Here is an 18,798-nt window from a genome sequence, read left to right on the forward strand (position 1 = left end):
CAATGATAATTACTGGCCTTTATATTTAGCAACAGATTCACTAATCAAAGTGTGTTATTTTCCTACAGCAGTGGGGTTTTTTTTGTCAATTCAACATTAGGTCATGAAAGACTTAATGTAAAATACAGAGAATCTGCATTTGCAAGCTTTATTCTGCAGACAGGAGAGAGATTTGTGCCTGAACACGTGTGCCTGTTTAGCATGTGCTATCTCTGAGCAAACGTACCCCAAAACTACATACTGAAAAAGAACAAATATATGATCAATTAAAGACACTCATTCTTGAATTGCATCTGAATATCAGACAGGAAAAAAAATAAGTCCACTGTCACTCCCTCCCCTAAACTACTCAGCAAAACATCCATACTCTCCAATCAGAGTCCACCCGATTTATGGCTAAACAAAGAGAGTGGTCACATTCAAGATAAATGAACAATAAATAGCTAACACTTACTGCATGACATCTACAGAAAGAGAGGAGGCACAAAAAAGGGAAAGGCAACAGGAAAATGCAGAAAACATCTTCAAGCAAGCTGTCGAAAAATAATTTAAAGCAATAAATTACCCAAATAAAAGTACAAAATAAATTTATAAATTAAAAAAAATCTATTTCTTTAATACATCTAAGAGGTAAGCGCACTCTACGTTACATTATGTTACAGCCGGACGGCGCAGTACATTCTCTAGTTCTGGTGCGAGATGCAACTCTTTCGCGGCACCGACCCCATCCTGTAACTGTGGGTGGTCCAGATGGAGTCGTAGTCAGAGTCCTCCGACAGGTCGGAGCTCAGTTCTGGCCGGGACACGCTGCTGCGGCGGCCTGGCGAGTCCACGCAGGACTGATCCATGTCGGCGAGCACGTGGTTGTGCATCAGGTCGGTGCCCTGCCAGGCTGGTGGTGCCGGGTTTTTTTTTTTTTTAATAAATGTGGAGGGAGGAAACGGGGAGTTGAAGAAAAGGGGGATGGGGACGGTGTTCGCAAAACACAACAGATGGCAAATAAAAGAAGGAATGAAAGATGCAAAAGGTAAAGATGGAGGGAATTATGACAGGGTATGGTAAATAAAACATTAAAATGGGAAAAAGGTGCTCAAGATAAATCAGGAAAAAAAAGCCAAAAAGAAGGATGCAGGAAAGAGAAAGAAAGGAGAAATTGTTAGAAGGAGCAGCTCAGAATACCAGCGTTAAAGATAGGCAGAGAATAAAGGTCATGTTTCACCAAGCTATGGGCTGACTGATGCCATTAAAATACATCAAGCTTCAACAACAATGTAAAAAAAATGCTCCATAATAATGTTCTTAATTAGACTGCACTGCAACAAAGGAAATATGGATCATACTAACACAACAAACACCAGAATGAGTCTCTATTTCTCCTCTAAATGAACATTTATTAGATTTCTATTCGTCTTACTGGAGTTGAGAGTCTGCCTGGTTTTGGCGCTGGTGCAGTATGCTTCGATGACTTTCAGGATCTGGGCGTCCTCTTCCAGAGCAGCCGTACCTCAGAGGGGGAAAGCAAAAACTTATTTTACTCCTATATTTACAGTTTATGAAAAATAGAAGACAAATCAACAGTAAATAGTGCTGTCACTTTTTTTTTATTCAGATTTCTTGCTTTAGGACCTTTTGGTCAACATATTGCTTTCCTGCAGCTTCTAACTCAACCCAAACAACTAAAAACTCATCTAACAGGGTAGAAGAGACCGCATTCACTTCTCAAGGGGTCAGACTGTCACTTTCTGGGAGAATTAGAAGCACAGTAATAATGACGCTTAAGAGTCAGCCTTTTTATCACTTAAAGAACATTTCCAGGATTAAAGGTCTAATGTCCAAGCAGAACCTAGAAAAACGTATTCATGCATTTATATTTAGAATTGATCACTGCAACAGTGTCTTCAAAGGTTTGCCTAAAAAGTCCATCAGAGAGCTGCAGCTGATCCAAAACGCTACCCATGTTCTCACTAGAACTAAGAAAGTAGAGCACATCAGCCCAGTTCTGACATCCTTCCACTGGATCCCTGTAGCTCAGAGAATAGACTTTAAAATCCTTCTGCCTATAAATCACTGAATGGATCACCACCTCAATACATAACAGATTTGTTGTCAGTGTATCAACCTCTCAGACCACTCAGGTCTTGTAGATCCAGTTTACTCTGTACACCCAGAACCAGAACCAAACATGGATAAGCAGCATTTAGTTTCTACGGTCCACTGATCTGGAATACACTATCAGAACAGTGGAAAAGAGCTGAAAGCCTGAGTTATATTATTTCAATGTTAAAAAATATATATATATATATATATATATATATATTAGAACTGCCTTTGACTGTTAAACTGTTAACTGAGGTATCATCAGTTTGAGGTACTGGTCCAACAGTTTTATTTGATTTTACTACCTTTTTTTTAACTTTATTTGCTGTTATTTTTCTTTTTTTTTTATTCATTAAAAGCACTCTAAGTTTTCTTTGTACTGAATCATGCTTTACAAATAAACTTGCCCTGCTTTTATGTATGAAGTTAGAATAGAAATAAAATAATACAACAGAGGCATCAACACTGAACTTCGGTCTACAGTTTAGAAAAAAAGTCCAAAGATTATTGACACATACTCTTCCTCACAGCAAATTCCTCCTCAGACTGTTTTCTCTCAGGTTTACGTTTAGGAAGGAGTTTCTTCACACTTTTAGGACTTTTACTAAGATCCTGCAAACAGGAAGCAGAAAATATGTTTTATAAGCAAGATTTTCCAAGTAAATGATAAATGAAAAAGGTCAAGCTTAAAAAGAGTCCCTTGCCTCTTTGTAGCAGAGTGCAGCAGAGGGCCGTAGCGGCGGCGCAGGCCGCAGGCAGCTCAGGCTCCAGGGTTTGGGAGTGTTTGGGGGCTCCAGGGGGCCCCACGTCATTGTGCTGTGGGATGTTCCATGAGAGGACGGGTGAGGCAGGGTGTGGTAGGTGGGAGCCACCGTCATCGCTCTGCTCTCAGCGTGCCGGGATTGAGTGAGTGGATGAGATGGAAGCTAAAAAAATGAAATAAAATCTATTTATTATTAAATAATCATTTTAAAAATGTTTTTTGGCAATAAAATCATACTTTAAAATACAACACTGTAAGGCTTCAGATTATGGTTACAGATTATGCAAAGCCATAACAGCGTATTGATTACTAGCATCACAGTAGGTGTGAAACAGACAGAAATGTTCAGTTTATGAAAAAAAAACAACGGGCTGTGTAACGATCCGCTGCTGACCGTGTGGCAGGGGACAGTGAGCGGTTTGTGGCTGGGGGCCGTGGCGGCGCTGTGTTTGATCTGTCTCGTCAGGTGCTCCACCCAGTCCTGCAGGTCCTGCTGGTTTGCGCACACCACCTGGAGACGGTCAAACATTGTGCCTGCACGCAGAGGGAGGGCCGTGTTTGAAAGGATTTCTGTGTGTTCATTAACCTCTTACTCTTCCCTGTCGTCTTACCGTTCAGCTCAAAGGCATTTTTATGGGCTTCACAGTCTTCCAGTTTGGTCACTATCATGCCGTTCAAAGGCAACTTTCTCTGAAAAGGAAAATGCCAAAAGGAGATGATTAAAGGAATAAATTTCCAGTCAGTTGCTTTATATTATACTGATGTACAGAGACGGGGATGTCTGACCTGAAATATAAAACCGCTCATCCTGGGACTAGCAGACAGCATGAGGAGGACGTGAGGAAACAGCATGAGGTAGCGCTCATTCTTTTCCTGGTCATAAAGAGAGAAGTGGGGGTGCGTGAGGATCTTAGGGAGAGGTTTTTAAAAAAATTTAAAATAACTTTGCATATTTTATTGTTGCTTAAACCTCACAGGATCATAAGGAACTGGAACCAAATAAGAATCAATATGTTTTTGGAAGGCTAAAGGAAGGTGGGCTACAGAAAAACAGGGAAAACAAACCAACTCTGTACAGAAAGTTTCAGGATATGGATCTACTTTAAACCCGTCTTGGTACTACATACATGGGTCCCTAGCGCAGCTATAATTATCCATCTAAGCCTTTATATTGTTTAGGGCTGCAACTAACGATTATTTTAAAAATCGATGAATCGGCCGATTATTTTTTCGATTAATCGATGAATCGGACAAAAAATTTTTTTTATATTTTATACTCTTTATTCCAAAATAAACATTTTAGACAGAACAAACAAGCACACAAGTACAGGTTGCTCATTAACTGCACTGGTGCAATAGGAAAAATAAATGTTTGTGTTAAAACTATGCAAACTTACATGAGAAATGTAGCTGTACATCCACAAAATATAGGGTACTTTGTTTCATAAAGCGCAAAAATACTTTTTTTTTTTTTAAAGCCCCTTAGGGGTTCAAACAACAGGCCCCCCCATTTCAACAAATGAGGTTTTTTTAGACTAATAGAGTTCTGCGTTTTAAGACAGGAAAGTATAGCAGTTAAAGTTGCTACTTGAGAAAATACTGAACCATAGAGATAAAAATAGCCCTGTGATTCAAAGTATAAATTGTAATTGGAATAAAAATGAGAGAACTAGGGGTGCTAAAAAACACATCCTCCAAAGACAGATATTTACATGGAAATGTGGCATATAATTAATTGGCATATTACTGATCTTGCCGGATTTTATTCTGCTTCACTTCCATAAATTGCAGGATCTTTACTTTATCTTTGCCAGAAGATTTAAACTTTAAAAGCCTTGTCCTCATAATTTGCAAGTTAATTTATTTATAAAGTAAATATAAACGCTGCTTAAGCTAATTCAAATGAAATTAAAAGTAAAATAAGTAGCCAACCTTATCACTGTCTGTAACCTACTAACACGGTAAGGGAAGCATCAGATGAGCTACCTGAGAAACCAACGTTACGTTTCCCCACTTTAAAACCAAACAAATATGGTGGTTCCGTGCCATGTTAATTTGTTTTGACAAAAGTTGCATGTTACGACTTTTTTCACTGTACAAAGCGCAGTCTATTTTATTTAACGTGATCAATTTGCGCCGTCAATCCCGGTGCATGCACGCTTCATTTGCAGTCTGGACGCTGAGGGTTAAAATCCTGCTGCTCTGACTGCAGCGCTGAGAGGGACTCCTGCGGGAGGTGCCCCGCGGGAGAGTAGGAATGATACATGCTTTCACGTAAGAGTCTCCAAAAGCCACCAGTGACACCGTAAAAAGTCGCCAGATTTGTCGCTAGTCGCTTTTTTTGAAAAATAGTCGCTGGAGGGGTCTGAAAAGTCACTGAGTTGGCAACACTGCACCTGCAGCGCTGGCTCGCTCTGTATTTTTTCTTCTTCAGTCAAGTGGATGTGATGACAGCGGCGGCGGATGACGCATTAATCGCACGACACAACTAATCGATGATGAAATTCGTTGCCAACGCTTTTAAAAGTCGATTTTTATCGATTTTATTGATTCGTTGTTGCAGCCCTAATATTGTTTTTCTTCCTCAGCAAGGATCTCATCTCAGCTGATCGAGCGAGGAAGGGAAGACAATTATGTGAAAAAAAGTTACACCCTGTGTGTTTTAAAGATAAATCAATATTTACCATTAATTATTGTAGCAATATAACAAAACGATACACTCACAAAAAAGAAAAAATATCTGAAAAATACACAAAACAAAAACATCAAATCAGGAGGACATGATCAGAAGATCATCACTCAGTAATGGAAGGAGGTTCAAACCTCTATGGGATTTAAAGATTTTAAAACACTGAAAGAGAACCAATGCTCAATCAAAAAGGAATGGCATGAGATTAACTTCAGCAAAATCATATGCTAACCTGAACACCAGAAAGAAGGCAAACCTTTAGAATAAATAAGAAGTCATTTAGATCAAATAATAATGCCCAAAACAAGAAAAAACATTTGAGGGACAGATGCCTTCATTAAGTTTAAGCTTTATAATTCATGTTTGAGCTGCACTGCTGAGGTAGCACTGCTGCCTTGCAGCAAGAAGGTTTCGGGTTCGATTCCCAGCCCGGGGTCTTTCTGCATGGAGATTGCATGTTCTCCCTGTGCATGCATGGGTTCTCTCCAGGCACACAGCATTCCTCCCACATTCCAAAAACATGACTGTAAGGTTAATTGGCTTCTATACATTCTTCTAAAGGGCTGGTTATGCTACCCGCAGCAGTGTGTCGCAGTGAGCTTGACGCAGACATTTTGGATTATGCTCAATTTTGAGCGTTGTCTGTGCTATACGCTGTGGGTCTAGATGTGGCCGAGGTGGTAAGGAAGTGGGGGCGAGTTTTGCCCCACAACGGAGGGACATGTACCTGGACACATCCAGGTGGAAAAAGGGTCCCAGTGTTCTCGCGCGCCTCAATCTTCTAGCTGGTCCAACTTCACGAGTTGTTTCCCGCAATTTCGGTCATAAAAACAAAACAGGCCGACCTCCTGTCTGCAGCACGGTCTGTGGTCACCTACAATTTCGGAAAGGCGCATCAGAGTGTTTGCGAAGGGGGTGAGGATGTCTTTTTGTTTACTGGGACAAGCGATGTTACATGACGATGTTCAATGTCTCATGCCTGAAAGCAGTGTTACCTCAGCACAGCATTTTATTGCCCGCATATATTATGCCTCAGCTAAACTACATATTTCTGCAGCCACATACATTACTCAGCTGTCATTCTCAAAAGCTAGGCTGCTTCTACACCATAAATCCACAACTGAAATTACAACTATGCATAAACCCACAAATCAGACCAATTTCCACTCCCATGTGTGACCACAAACCAATGCTCACATTTTTCTAAATAACCATTTGTTTATAAAAAAAAAAAAGCCGATTTTAAACGTCGGTTAAAATAATTTTAGAAAAAAAAAAAATTAATCACCAAAGTAGACCTGAAATACTGATAATATTTGCCTCTATTCTTAAACATAAAATAGAAAATGATAAGTTATTTAAGTTGTGTTGTTTCAATAGTATCAACCATTTCTTTTGAAATTACATAACTTTCTTCATTGGCATTCTAAAGTTGTTAGTCAATAAATCATAATAAATTCAAAATGTTCCTTTTTGGAAATGTATTTTTTCAAAGGAAGCTCAGAGTGAAAGACTTTATTTCTGTTCGTTTAAATTATTAAAACTTATGAATGAAGAACATTTAAAAGAAAATATGAATTTTACATAAAACCCAAGATTTTTAAATGCAGGAATGTTATTATGGTTTAAACCAGTTTCCCATCCTTTTTTGACTTGTGTACCCTTTGGGTATTTTGTTGTACAATGAGTACTGCCCCTCAGTCAAAAGTATTGATGATCGTCCAAAAGTGGACCGTATGATAACTGAAATAAAGACTATTAGGACAATGATCTCTGTGAGAAGCAGAATGGAGAGATACAGAAGATCTTTTGTCCCAGCTTTAATTAGACAGTTTATTGCCCCCTAAATGACTGTCATTATTATTTTTTAATCTAATGTTGCGTTTTTCATCCTATTTTATGTTTTTGTCTTTGCTATTTCTCTCTTTCTATCCATCTGTCCATCCAATTATATGCTTTTCATCTCAAATAAAAAAACAACATAAATATGTTGCCTGAAAGTTAGTAAGAAATTGAAATAAATACAAAATAAAATCATATTATAAACCTGTATTTATAAAACTGGAGCTCCTCTGAGTAACTCCCCTACATTTAAACTTGGCAAATTGGGAAAAACATACAGAGCAACATTTTCGTCAGACTGACCTAATTAGTTTTAAACATATAAAAATAACTTACATTTTGGTTGAAGAAGGCTTGTTTAATTTTTCAGTTGGGTCCTCAGAAAGCAAAACAGATCCCAGCCATATTTAATTTTACTTCCTAATAAATAAAATATTTTAATGTACCCCTTGCAATGCTCTCGCAGTCCACTAGGGGTACGAGTACCCCCAGTTGGGAAACACTGGTTTAAACTATCAATAAGGATCAGTGTGTGTGTGTGCAATGATATATAATGTTGACTGGATTCTGTCAGTGTGATATGATGCTGTTGATACCTCAGACATTGGACTCTGGACCAAGACCTGGCTCATATATATCACCGAGCCCAGGGTCTTGATGTCGTCCCCCTCCCAAAGCCGAATGGTCTCAGTGAGAATCTGCAGCTCAAGCTCCTTTCGTTTCCGCACCTCCTGACACTGAGCCTAAACAAATGGGAACAAAAAAAAAGTTTCTTCCTTTTAATCTAGCTGCAGCTAGAGGCTGCATGTGACAGGAGAAGAGCACTGAACTTACAGAGAGATTCTTGAAAGATGCCATGCACTTCAGAATATCCGGTCGGTCAGCATGATTCTCCTAAAAAGAGAAGATGAATAGCTGATAAGGTTGGGTGATATGTAAAAATGACGTGACTTTTGTGTGCAAAGACAAAACAAAACCCTCAGAGCGCTTCTTCTGCACTGCTGCTGATACTGTCAGCAGTAGTTTTAGCCTGTACATACGTACACGGCTAAAACCCAATTTTTCTTGTCAAAAATGTATAAATTTTGTCCAGTGGGAATAGCTTCCTAACTATGTTTAAGATTACTATAGATTTTTATTGTTATTAATTTATCTGAAAGTGCAAAACCGAACAGACTAAAAACTGGGGAGGAGATTTTTTTTTTTTTGATAGAAAGAGCACAGCTTCACTGGAGGGGATAATTGTCTTTTATTTTTTGTTGTTTCATTTTGTACTCGCTGTGATAAAAAAAAAAAAAAAAACTTAACAGATGCAGAATCCAGTAAACACACTGCCTCTCTCTGGTTCTGGTTCGGCTTTTTTTTAAAAAAAAAAGAAAAACACAAATGCAAACAGCTTTTCTCTGGTTTGGATCAGTCTCAAGTTGAAGTAGATAAATCACTGCAGCACGGTGGCACTGGGTAAAATATACTGCAGCTGGAAGGAGTTTGTGTGTACCATTAAAAACAGCATTACATTTTGTTTTGTTTTGGACCATAGGTCATAAAAACAAAATGACAGTTGAAAGGCTGATTCTATCGTTGATGGTAGATAGATTCTTTCAATCGGCCAACCTAATACCTGGTAAAGAAAAGGCTAAATATAGAGGTTCAACAAAATCCAGGCCATAATACACACCTCCATATGCCTCTCCAGCTCTTTGAGTAAGGTGGGGTATTTGTCCAGCCTCATAAATGGTTTACTTAGCCCGGTGGTAAGTGTTAGGATCCCTGGGATGACTGCACCATGCGCCTCCATAAACTCCCCCAGTATATCACTGAAATTGAAGAAACACATAATAATTACAGTCAGCTCCTAACCTCAAAGAACCGGCATCTCTAATCATCTGCATCTGCGTCAGCTCCAATCCAGATTTCTGAGCTATTTCTGACCGTTATATAGTGAGTCGTAGTGTATCGCTTCACTTTTTAATATAACTGGTTTATCCACCTACCTATGTTGGGTCAGCACGTTGACAGCAGAGGGATGGTTGGAACAGTAACCGACGTAGAGGGCCTTCATCTGTGGCATGAGGTTCAGGAAGAAGCTACCTACCCGCTGCTGGCTTTCTGGAAGCCTAAGCAAACAAACAGAAGCATACAAACTGTCTGAAAGCCTGTTAATGAGTGCTGAGATTTCCACGGAACACTTGAACGCCCCATCACGTGATCAGCGCCTGAACAGTGAATGCGGGGCGCAGCTCAGTTTCCAGTTTTATGTGTTGGTTTTATGAACACCAAGTAAGTTTGACGCTGCGTTGGCGTTTTTGTATCTACTTTTCCGTTTATATGTATTTTGATTCAACATAGTTTAGTCATGTTATTCCATGTATTAAGATGCAGAGCGCTGTTATTCATTACTTGTTCTCCTCAATATATGTAGCATGACAAATGTTAAATCAAGCCCTATATCCGTTTATATTAGTTCTGATGTACTTATGTGGTTTCTTTATTACAGTTTCTATGTTGCCAACTGCTCTGATTGTTATAACATTGTCAGTGTTTGATACTAGCTTACAGCAGACTTTAAAGTTTATCTATTGAAAGGTCTTAATTTAACTATATAGCATATAGAGTCCTAACCCTAGTGTTCTTGTTAATAAGGAGGACAAGCAGCATAGCTGTTTGTTACTGTACTTATTTACTTATTATCCTGATTGTATTTTTTACATTTATCTCTTTGTTTTTACAACACATACAAATACCTGTTTATTCCCAGGATCTAATGACCTGCTGTTTGAAATAGAATCCAGTCAGAAAATCTTCTATCAGACTATCTGTAGTGCTCTCACCCCAACCCAAAACCTTTTACCGTATTTGATAAATACAAAAAAAAAAAAAACATATTTTTAGTGCAAGTCTTTTTTATGTCTGAAATCCAAAACCTTTACAATACCAAGCTCCACACGGTCTATATATTGTAATGTTCAACACTAGATGTCGGTGTGTTTATGGCTGAATAAGTTGCAGTCGGTGTGAATATTTAGTGTTTGGGGGGGGACTAACTTTGTAGACTCCTCCAATGACTGAACCAGCATCTGCTGGAAGGTGCTGATCTCCTCCAGGTTCCCAAGAATCAGAGCCACATCGGAGCTGCTCAGCCTGAATGAGGGAGATCATGCAAGTAACTGTGAGTCGGGGGAAGTTTGTCGTTTATCTGTTGCCCAGATAGCAGGTTACAGATTTATCTACATCCAGCCGTACTTGTCAATGTTTTGAAGGGGTCGCAGGTAGTTCGTAAGGAGGCTTTGAAGGTCCTTGGAGTACTCCGTCTCTGTTTCTAAAATGTTCTGCAACACCTATTGAAACAAAATGAGCAAACAGGAGGTGGGTATGTTTAAAGGTGATCTTAAAGCTGGCTTCTCGTTTCCTCTACTTCTCATCCTTTAGATTGCAGAGTACATTTTATGGGATAAAGAAGACATATTAATGATTATGAGCTTATGAGAAAATAAAAGAAATATTCATTCTAAGGTGTTTTAATCAGATCAAAAAGAAATACAATGCATTTGTCTCTGCATCAGACTGTCAACCATTCCTTCCAGCACATCCAGTAATAAAGTTACATACAGACATCAAAGGACCCATCTAGCCCAACTTTATAGACCTATATGTTAAATATTTGCAAGTGTAACAGGCATCCTTACCAGATTATAGTAGGTCTTGCTAATAACAGAAGTGTCGAAGCCTTTCGGTGGGCTCTTCAGGGTGCCAGACTTTGGGGAGACTTGTTTATCCGTTCCCAGAAAGTAAAATAAATAAATTATTATTAGTATTATTAGAAGTTATTATTATTATTAGTTACCTGCGTGTGGAAATAAATAGTTATTTTACTACAAAAATGCCTTTCTTCACATCTTCCGGCTGCAATAAACTAACATTCTGTCAATTTTCATGAATCTATCAATACAGACTAGGAGCAATATCCAGTTAATGAGACCAAGAGAATTAAACAATACAAAAATATGTTTTTTTCTTATATTTTTTAACAAATAAATGCTGTAATCATCACAAACTGTGTTTTTAATCTCAGCAGAATATCTTAGATCACATATTGTGGTTTTGATGTCTGTCTAATTCTAGTTTGGCCCTAATCTAAATAATGAATAAATAATTCCTTTATGTGGAAAATATTTGATAGTGACACTGATTTTGTACGATGTAACAAAGTTAATTATATTTTACCTTCATTTTCTTTGTATAATTTCCCCAGTAGTCTGAGAACTTCAGCATCCCAGATTCTGTCTCTCACCCCTTTATAAGCTTCATTGCTTTTTTGTTAACTGCAAAGGTTTTTATCTACTCTTGTTTTTATGCATCAATGCATTTATTTAAACTGCTATTTGCACCATTTTCTATTGCTCCATAATGTTGGTTTTGTTTTGTGTTTTAAAGCCCAGCATATATTTGCAAGTTTATTTCCATTTTCTGTAACTAAGCTGCACATTTCTCTTTATTAGGCACATTTTTCGCTTGATCCGAGTATGCCACTTTGTAATGACTGCAGTGTTTTTTTTTTCAAAGATCAGGGTTTTCCTTTGCTGCAAAGTCTATTCTAATTTTTCATCAATCTTTGCATGGACCACTATGCTTTTAGTTGCCTGTCTGCTTTAGTAAAGATATAACTGAATGGGACACAAGGTGTGAGCATTACGAAACGACAGAACACATTCAACTGTAATATACCATACGTGTGAGAATGCATGCAACCCAAGACATTTCATCCTTTCAAAAATTGGATTCAAGCAGTCCTTTCTAAATAATATATCAAACATATTGTGCAGCTCAGTTTAACTACAGCAAGGTTCCTTTTTATGGGCTGGTATTTTCCATTTTGAACCAGAGCCTATAAAATGCATTTAAAACTGTAAACCAGGCAGAATTAGTTAGACAGGGTAACTTAATAATTACCTCCTTTCTACTTTATAATGAGAGCTAATCACATGATTAATCATAGTAGCTTATATTTATTTGAGCAATAATTAACAATGATAACAGAATAAACATTTTCACAGCCACACTGATGAATAAGACACACAAGAGTTTAGCTTATTGATTAGAACTGGAAGGGACATAAAGGCATCAATTAGCAACAAGAATGTGGTGAACAGATATGGTAGCTTTATTTTTTATAGCCAAAGAGCCAGAAGGAAAAATCACCCTTTAAGGCCTGCAGCACCAATTTATTAATGGTACCAATTTGGTGTCGATGTATTTCTTACAGAGCAAAAGTTTTACAAATGTGAAGACTTTTAAAGAATGAGAGAAGCTTGCAGACTAAACCAGACAATAATAAATGAAAACATGCATGAGAAACTTTTGTTATCAGACTTATTCAACTGACAAGCTTATATATAAAGTTTCTAAAAAGAGCCATTAATTAGCGCACATCAGCAGAGACAAGTGCTTCACTGGTCCAACTGGGCTGTTTTCAAGCAGAGGTTTTAGTGCATCATTATAAGCTTTTAACAAAACAGTTTTTTTCTGATTCTGTCTCAAGTGGGCAGACATGTATTGAATAATCTGAACACATTCAGTTAGACTTCATCACAACAATATCAACATTTATATGACCAGACATTAGTTTGTGTGTATAACATATGACTCTGATGCTAAATGGCCACCCCGTTTGAGAGGTGGTCTGTCAGCGCATGACCTAGGCTCTCTGTGATGGGTACTACAGACTATGTTTGTCTTTCTTAATAAAAAATAATTATTGCTGTAACTTTAACTTCCAATAAAAAAGGACCACAATATCCAGCAGGGCTTATTCAGCCAAACAAGCAGGCTTGTATTTATCAGACTATGCTTAATACAGCAAAGCCTCCAATTTTCTGTACTTGTTGCGTAGATTTTTGTTTTCTATAAGAAAAATAAAATAAGTCTTTTTAATAAAGTAAATGTGAGACACCCTTGACTTTGGACCAACAATCATATTTATTTCAAGAAAAACAGCCCGTATAGTTTATCATTGTTCAGATAAATATAAAAAAAGCCCACAGATTTACTTTTAATAGATCAAGGGTATTTTAAACTTGCCAGTTTTTGCATATTACAAAAAGTTTGGACACTATTGGTTTAAAGGATTCAGCTAAGCAGAAAAAAAAAATTTGTTTTCTTGAAAAATAACAAAAGAGACATTTTTTTGCCTGTAAAGAAGGAAGACTTAGCTGCACATTGCATTAATATCTGGAACCATGGTAACAGTGTAGGTGGTTTATGCATCGCTGAACTGTTAAAATGCATATTCCTTTTAATGGTTACGGGTTTAATCAGTCCTTATCCAACTCTATGGAGTTCATGAAACTATTTAAACAGCCCCACCCCAAGTATAAACAGCCTCCTGCAGCGTAGATAGTTTCCCTCTCACACCTTTGAGATGTCTAACTTTCTGTTTCAGTTTCAGATCAAAACACAACCTTCGCTCCATCGCACCTCACATAAAGGCCCACGGCGATACCATCTGCCTCCCCTCCAGCTGTCAAGTAAAGCAGCTGTTAAAGAGGTGCCAAAATACCAACTCCCAGGCTTTGCGCAGTTAAGCTCCAAAGTCCCAAATTAATGAGCTATTTAACTCTTACAGTCTATGGGTTTTAAGTTACAAGAAACATAATCTTCATAAACCAATCAAAGAATGCAAGGTAAAGATTACGTTCTCAATACCAAAAGAGATAATCATTAAAAGCTCTCTTGAGGGAGTTCAGAGAAAAAAAACTAACTTGTCTTTGACTTTAATATCAACAATAAATAACAAGATGAAAACCGTTTTGTTTTCATCTCATTTTACTCTGCATCTGTTGACAGAGACAGCTTCACGGCACAGAGGCGTATGCGCAACAGCTGTGCTGCTAAATTACAAGCAGCTTGAATAAAAACGACAAACGGTGTCTTGATGTTGGTGATTCTGAAAGGGGTGTAACGCGCTTTATTCAGAAAAAACATCATTTACTAATGCATGGACACCCAGGAGATCTATATATATAATAAAACTGAAGTTAATCTGTTCATCAATCAATCTAGGACTGGAACAATTAACCAGATTAATAGATTATCATTAAGTATTTTATTAATTGTTTATTAATTGGTTAATTGTTAACAGGAGTATAGACTCTAAAACATGCCTTTGGATGAAAGACCGGCACATTCAGAGCAGTAAATATACCAAAATCAAAAAATACATAAAGATTATTAAGATGAAAAACCTCTATTGTCAATATGTTCTTTCGAGAACTGCTCAAGAACAGTTTTAGCTTCAACTGGTTCAGAGTTTGTGTAAAACCTTTGTTAAGGTGGTTTTCTTGTCATTCGATTATTAATTGATTAATCAAAAAAAAAAAATCGACTAGCAAAATAACCCCTGGCTGCAGCCCTACATCATTCTTCGACTCCTTATCTGGGATTTGGTTGGCCAATCGAGAGGATAACATTTTACCCTTTTCAGACAGGCAGATGCATGCATGTTGGCTTTAACCATGAGTGTTTTATGCCAGAAAAAAAAACACAATCAAAACATCATAAATGATCTCTACCTATCAACTAACATACAAGCAAACATGTAGCTACAACAGTCAGCTCCCATTCTTCTGCAGCATTAGGGAGGTCACCCAATAGAATAAAATCTAATCCACACCATGTGCATTAAAGGGCTGCAACTAACGATTATTTTGCAAATTAATTGATTAATAATTGGATAGCTAAATATTTTTAGAAGACAGAAGACTTTACAAAATTAAAGCAGGTGAGACAAAAACTTTTCCACTTGAGGAGTTCTGGATAGAGAATATTGAAAATTAAATTCAAAATGTTTATGTATTTCTTTTACAATTTTGGAATAGTTACTGCTCTAAGTGGCTCACTCTGTCAGCAATAGGCTGTTTTACAGTCTCTATACTCCTGTTAACAATCAATCGATTACTGAATTAGTTGACGATTATTTCAATAATCGATTAATCACGATTAATCTGATTGTTTCAGCCCTAGGGCATCGTGTTCAGATTAAGAAGAAAAAACTGATAAGAACTTCCAAAACAACCTCTGAAGGAGGCTTGAATGAAATCCAATGGAACCCTCTAAAAAGCACTTTCATGTTTTCCAAAGACTTGGTAAAGAAATTGAATGATCAGGTTTTTTTATTTTTTTTATTTGGAGATTTGAGTTCAGCAAAGCTTTCCCATTTTCCCTTAAAGATGAGCACTTGGTGACTGTTGTGCATCAGAGAACAGGTGCAGCTAAGACAGATTTGCACACAAATATTGCATTGTGGGTGTCAGATATCGCTAAAACACAAGCTTCTTCCCTCAGACAGAAGCTGACCTTATAGCAGAAATAGCAGCACAGATTATGACTTTAATTGATTAAAGATGAAAATCAAAATATGGAACGTTTATATTAGGACTTATTTAGGATTCAGCTGTATTAAAACACAGTTAGTTTAAACAAAGAGAAAAATGAAAAAATTAAATGGATGCAAATAAGCTGGAAAATTGCAATCAGCATATCAACTGGTGAAGTTCAACTTTATATATATATATATCTAAAAAATTCAGGAAAGAAGATAAGGAAGAACTGGCAACATTGAGAATAAAAAAATTTCAAGACTCTTTATGTGAAGTAGGAGCACGGATGCTTTTACTTCTAACCTGCGTTATCTTAATTTTGAACCACTTCTTATGAAAGATAAACTAGTAGAATGTCAGCATTATATTTAACTCTGCTCCTGTTGCAATGTGTATGGTGCTGCACGCCACAGTCAAAGAAATCCTCAATTATAGATCCCTAACTGCTAGACCTCATTCATGTTTGAACACAGCAGGGCAAAAAAATTAGCTTCCTGTCAGAATATAATTCGATTAACATCATAACAGGACTTCCTCATTCTATTAGGCTGCTGATCCGCATCTCATTTCCAATCAGGTTATAATTATTACTCATATCTTTTGTCCCATCTCATGGCACCTACCAGAGCCTTTGACCTCGCGCACATAGTTGCTAGGAAACCAGCCGGTCTTGCCGTTGAGCATCCCCTCCCACCAGCCGCCCTCCTCCTGCCGGGTCACGTTGATGATGTCACCCTTGTTAAAGGTGAGCTCATCCTCGTTGGTCTGCTGGAAGTTGAAACGAGCCTTCACCAGCAGCTGCTGTCCACTGTTCTCTGACATGTCCTGTTGAGGCACAACAGAGACAACTTTTTATTGTATAATAAAAAATATCTGACAACTATTTGACTTTACTTTTATTACTTTTATCCAGAGCTGCGCATTTGACGAAAAGCACTTGCTGTCATCTATAAAAACCTTACCAGGCTTCGAAACTGGTTCTGCAGCAGCTTGGAGGATCGGCCCAGTGAAGCCTGAGAGGACAACGACTCAAAGGACTTGATGCGTAGGGCGGAAGAGTGTCGGGCGCACACCGAATCACTGCCCACACCGATATCTAGACAAATACGGCAGAGTATGAATAAAACAGAGCAGGTATCTGCAACCCACACAAACCGCTTGTCGTTCTTTCATAAAAACAAGCCGACACCTCAATTGATTCACAGTGAGTGTGTGTATTTTAACCAACCTGCAGTGACTTTATTCAGGGCCACCAGGCTGCTCAGCACCTTGGAGAAATTCAGGCCGAGCAGAAGGTCACTGGCCTCGAACGGCTGTGGATGACAAAGAGAAAAACATGAGCAAATTTATTTCTCTTTATGCAGCAGCCATCAGTATGTTCAGTGCCGATCGATAACTTTCACAGAAGCAGAGATCGATACTTATAAACTCAACAGACCGGAAGATTTAAAGCATCTACAAAGACTCTGCATCACACTTGGAAACATATTTGCACTACATGGCGATTTATCAAAACCCTTTAAATAGAACTCAACTCAATGTTCTACTGCTTTTTTCACCACATTTATTAATTTATTTATTTTGCACTGCTCTGAACCTTCCATATCAATGCCTTTTGCACCTTTAAACTGGTTTTCCTTTTCTTCTACACCGTTTACATTTTGATCACTGTTGCACTTTATAAACGGAAATGTTATTTTGAATACTAAGCTGCTCATTCACTGCCTAAAAGCTGTATGCATTGAAGTTTCATATTGTATACACTCTGTATACACAGAATGACAAATTTAGTCTAAGTCTAAGTTAATCTGCTTAATTATTTCAGCCCTAGTTTGAATATTTGATAAGAGAAAGAAGCAACAGCAGATCAGCAGGTTTGTTTTGGAAGAAAAGCAAAATTGGAACAATGTTGCAGAAACATTTACCAACAGCTCACAAATACAAATGTCCTTAAATAGCATCTGCCTGATGTAACAAGATGAACCAACTGGTCTGCTCTCATTAGTAAAAGGACCGGTCAGCTACTAAGAAAAAGGGGGGTGGGGTAAATAACATGTAATAACTCCACTGTCCTCCGCCGCTGCCTTGGCAGGAAGGCCTTCAAGCGTAGCTGATTTAGCACCTTGAGCTGGCGGCCCATACTGATGAGCCCACTGGGATCCAGAAAGCCCGTCTCAGACTGGGATGTCGAAAGGAGAAAAATACTCCACCACAATGGATCCATCTTTAGTATAACTTGCACTACTCTCTCTCATCACTTAATTAAGCAAGCAGCTCTTCCCCTCAAAGCATTTTTTTATTAGCAGCATTGATGACAAAAAGAGAAATATATTGACACACATTTCCCCAAAACCCTGGACGTCACTTAATCTTAAGCTGAAGTAGACGATCAAGAACAAAACATGAAAACCCTGGAGTTTGAAAATGAGAGTAGAATGACAGAGATGAAAACATTTAACCAGTATCTGATTTTTTTCAAGGATGAATGGAAGTGATTGTGTCTGTTGTTGAGGATAACTCTGCTTTCTCTTCCTCCCTAAAGACGTCATGTGATGAGTCGCTCGGAGTTCACAGAGCGACAGGCAGTTATGAGTCTCATCCATCTTACAGATATCCTCGGGGATGAATGGATCAGCGGCTGAGTTTTAATGGCAGAGTTTCAGGCACACATCAAACAGTTTTGACTAGCAATGGTAAATTTATATTATTAGCTATAAAAGATGGTCAGTAAAGTAATATATATGAAGGTAGCATGGTTTAAATAGAAGTCAGCAGATCTGATGGCGTCTAAAGACATGAGAAAAAAGGATGATAAATAATAATTTAAAATTAACTTGTTGAGCTCATTATATTTTTGTTTGAAAAGATTTAAACTATGGCTGACAATTAATCGGATTAATCACGATTTTTCCATTTTTTTAAAGCACTCGTCAACTAATTTGGTAATCCATTGTTAACTTCAGTACTTCAGACTTTAAATCATGCTTTTAGCTGAAAGAACAACCTACACAAAGAAGTAATACCAAATTTGT

General features: G+C 37.8%; 1 protein-coding gene across 3 annotated transcripts in view; it reads right to left on the minus strand.

The window, feature by feature from the left end:
- LOC119794723 (rho guanine nucleotide exchange factor 7-like) overlaps positions 1–18,798 on the minus strand; it is a 44,865-nt gene that overhangs the window by 6,204 nt on the left and 19,863 nt on the right. The window contains exons 3-19 of one of the 3 annotated variants that reach the window (XM_038302388.1): positions 16,995–17,079; positions 16,729–16,862; positions 16,390–16,591; positions 11,078–11,157; positions 10,635–10,729; positions 10,437–10,532; positions 9,386–9,508; positions 9,070–9,208; positions 8,226–8,285; positions 7,988–8,134; positions 3,647–3,733; positions 3,472–3,550; positions 3,255–3,394; positions 2,802–3,023; positions 2,616–2,709; positions 1,415–1,504; positions 707–892 (exon numbers count right to left, since the gene is read on the minus strand). In XM_038302388.1, the coding sequence (XP_038158316.1) occupies positions 707–892; positions 1,415–1,504; positions 2,616–2,709; positions 2,802–3,023; positions 3,255–3,394; positions 3,472–3,550; positions 3,647–3,733; positions 7,988–8,134; positions 8,226–8,285; positions 9,070–9,208; positions 9,386–9,508; positions 10,437–10,532; positions 10,635–10,729; positions 11,078–11,157; positions 16,390–16,591; positions 16,729–16,862; positions 16,995–17,079 (2,059 nt within the window). Of the gene's footprint in view, positions 1–70; positions 893–1,414; positions 1,505–2,615; positions 2,710–2,801; positions 3,024–3,254; positions 3,395–3,471; positions 3,551–3,646; positions 3,734–7,987; positions 8,135–8,225; positions 8,286–9,069; positions 9,209–9,385; positions 9,509–10,436; positions 10,533–10,634; positions 10,730–11,077; positions 11,158–16,389; positions 16,592–16,728; positions 16,863–16,994; positions 17,080–18,798 lie in introns of those variants that run through there. The other 2 variants (XM_038302387.1, XM_038302386.1) reach the window with 2 other exon arrangements.

This window comes from Cyprinodon tularosa, unplaced genomic scaffold (assembly GCF_016077235.1).
Source record: "Cyprinodon tularosa strain WSP-4 unplaced genomic scaffold, ASM1607723v1 ctg49, whole genome shotgun sequence".
Taxonomy (NCBI): Eukaryota; Metazoa; Chordata; class Actinopteri; order Cyprinodontiformes; family Cyprinodontidae; genus Cyprinodon; species Cyprinodon tularosa.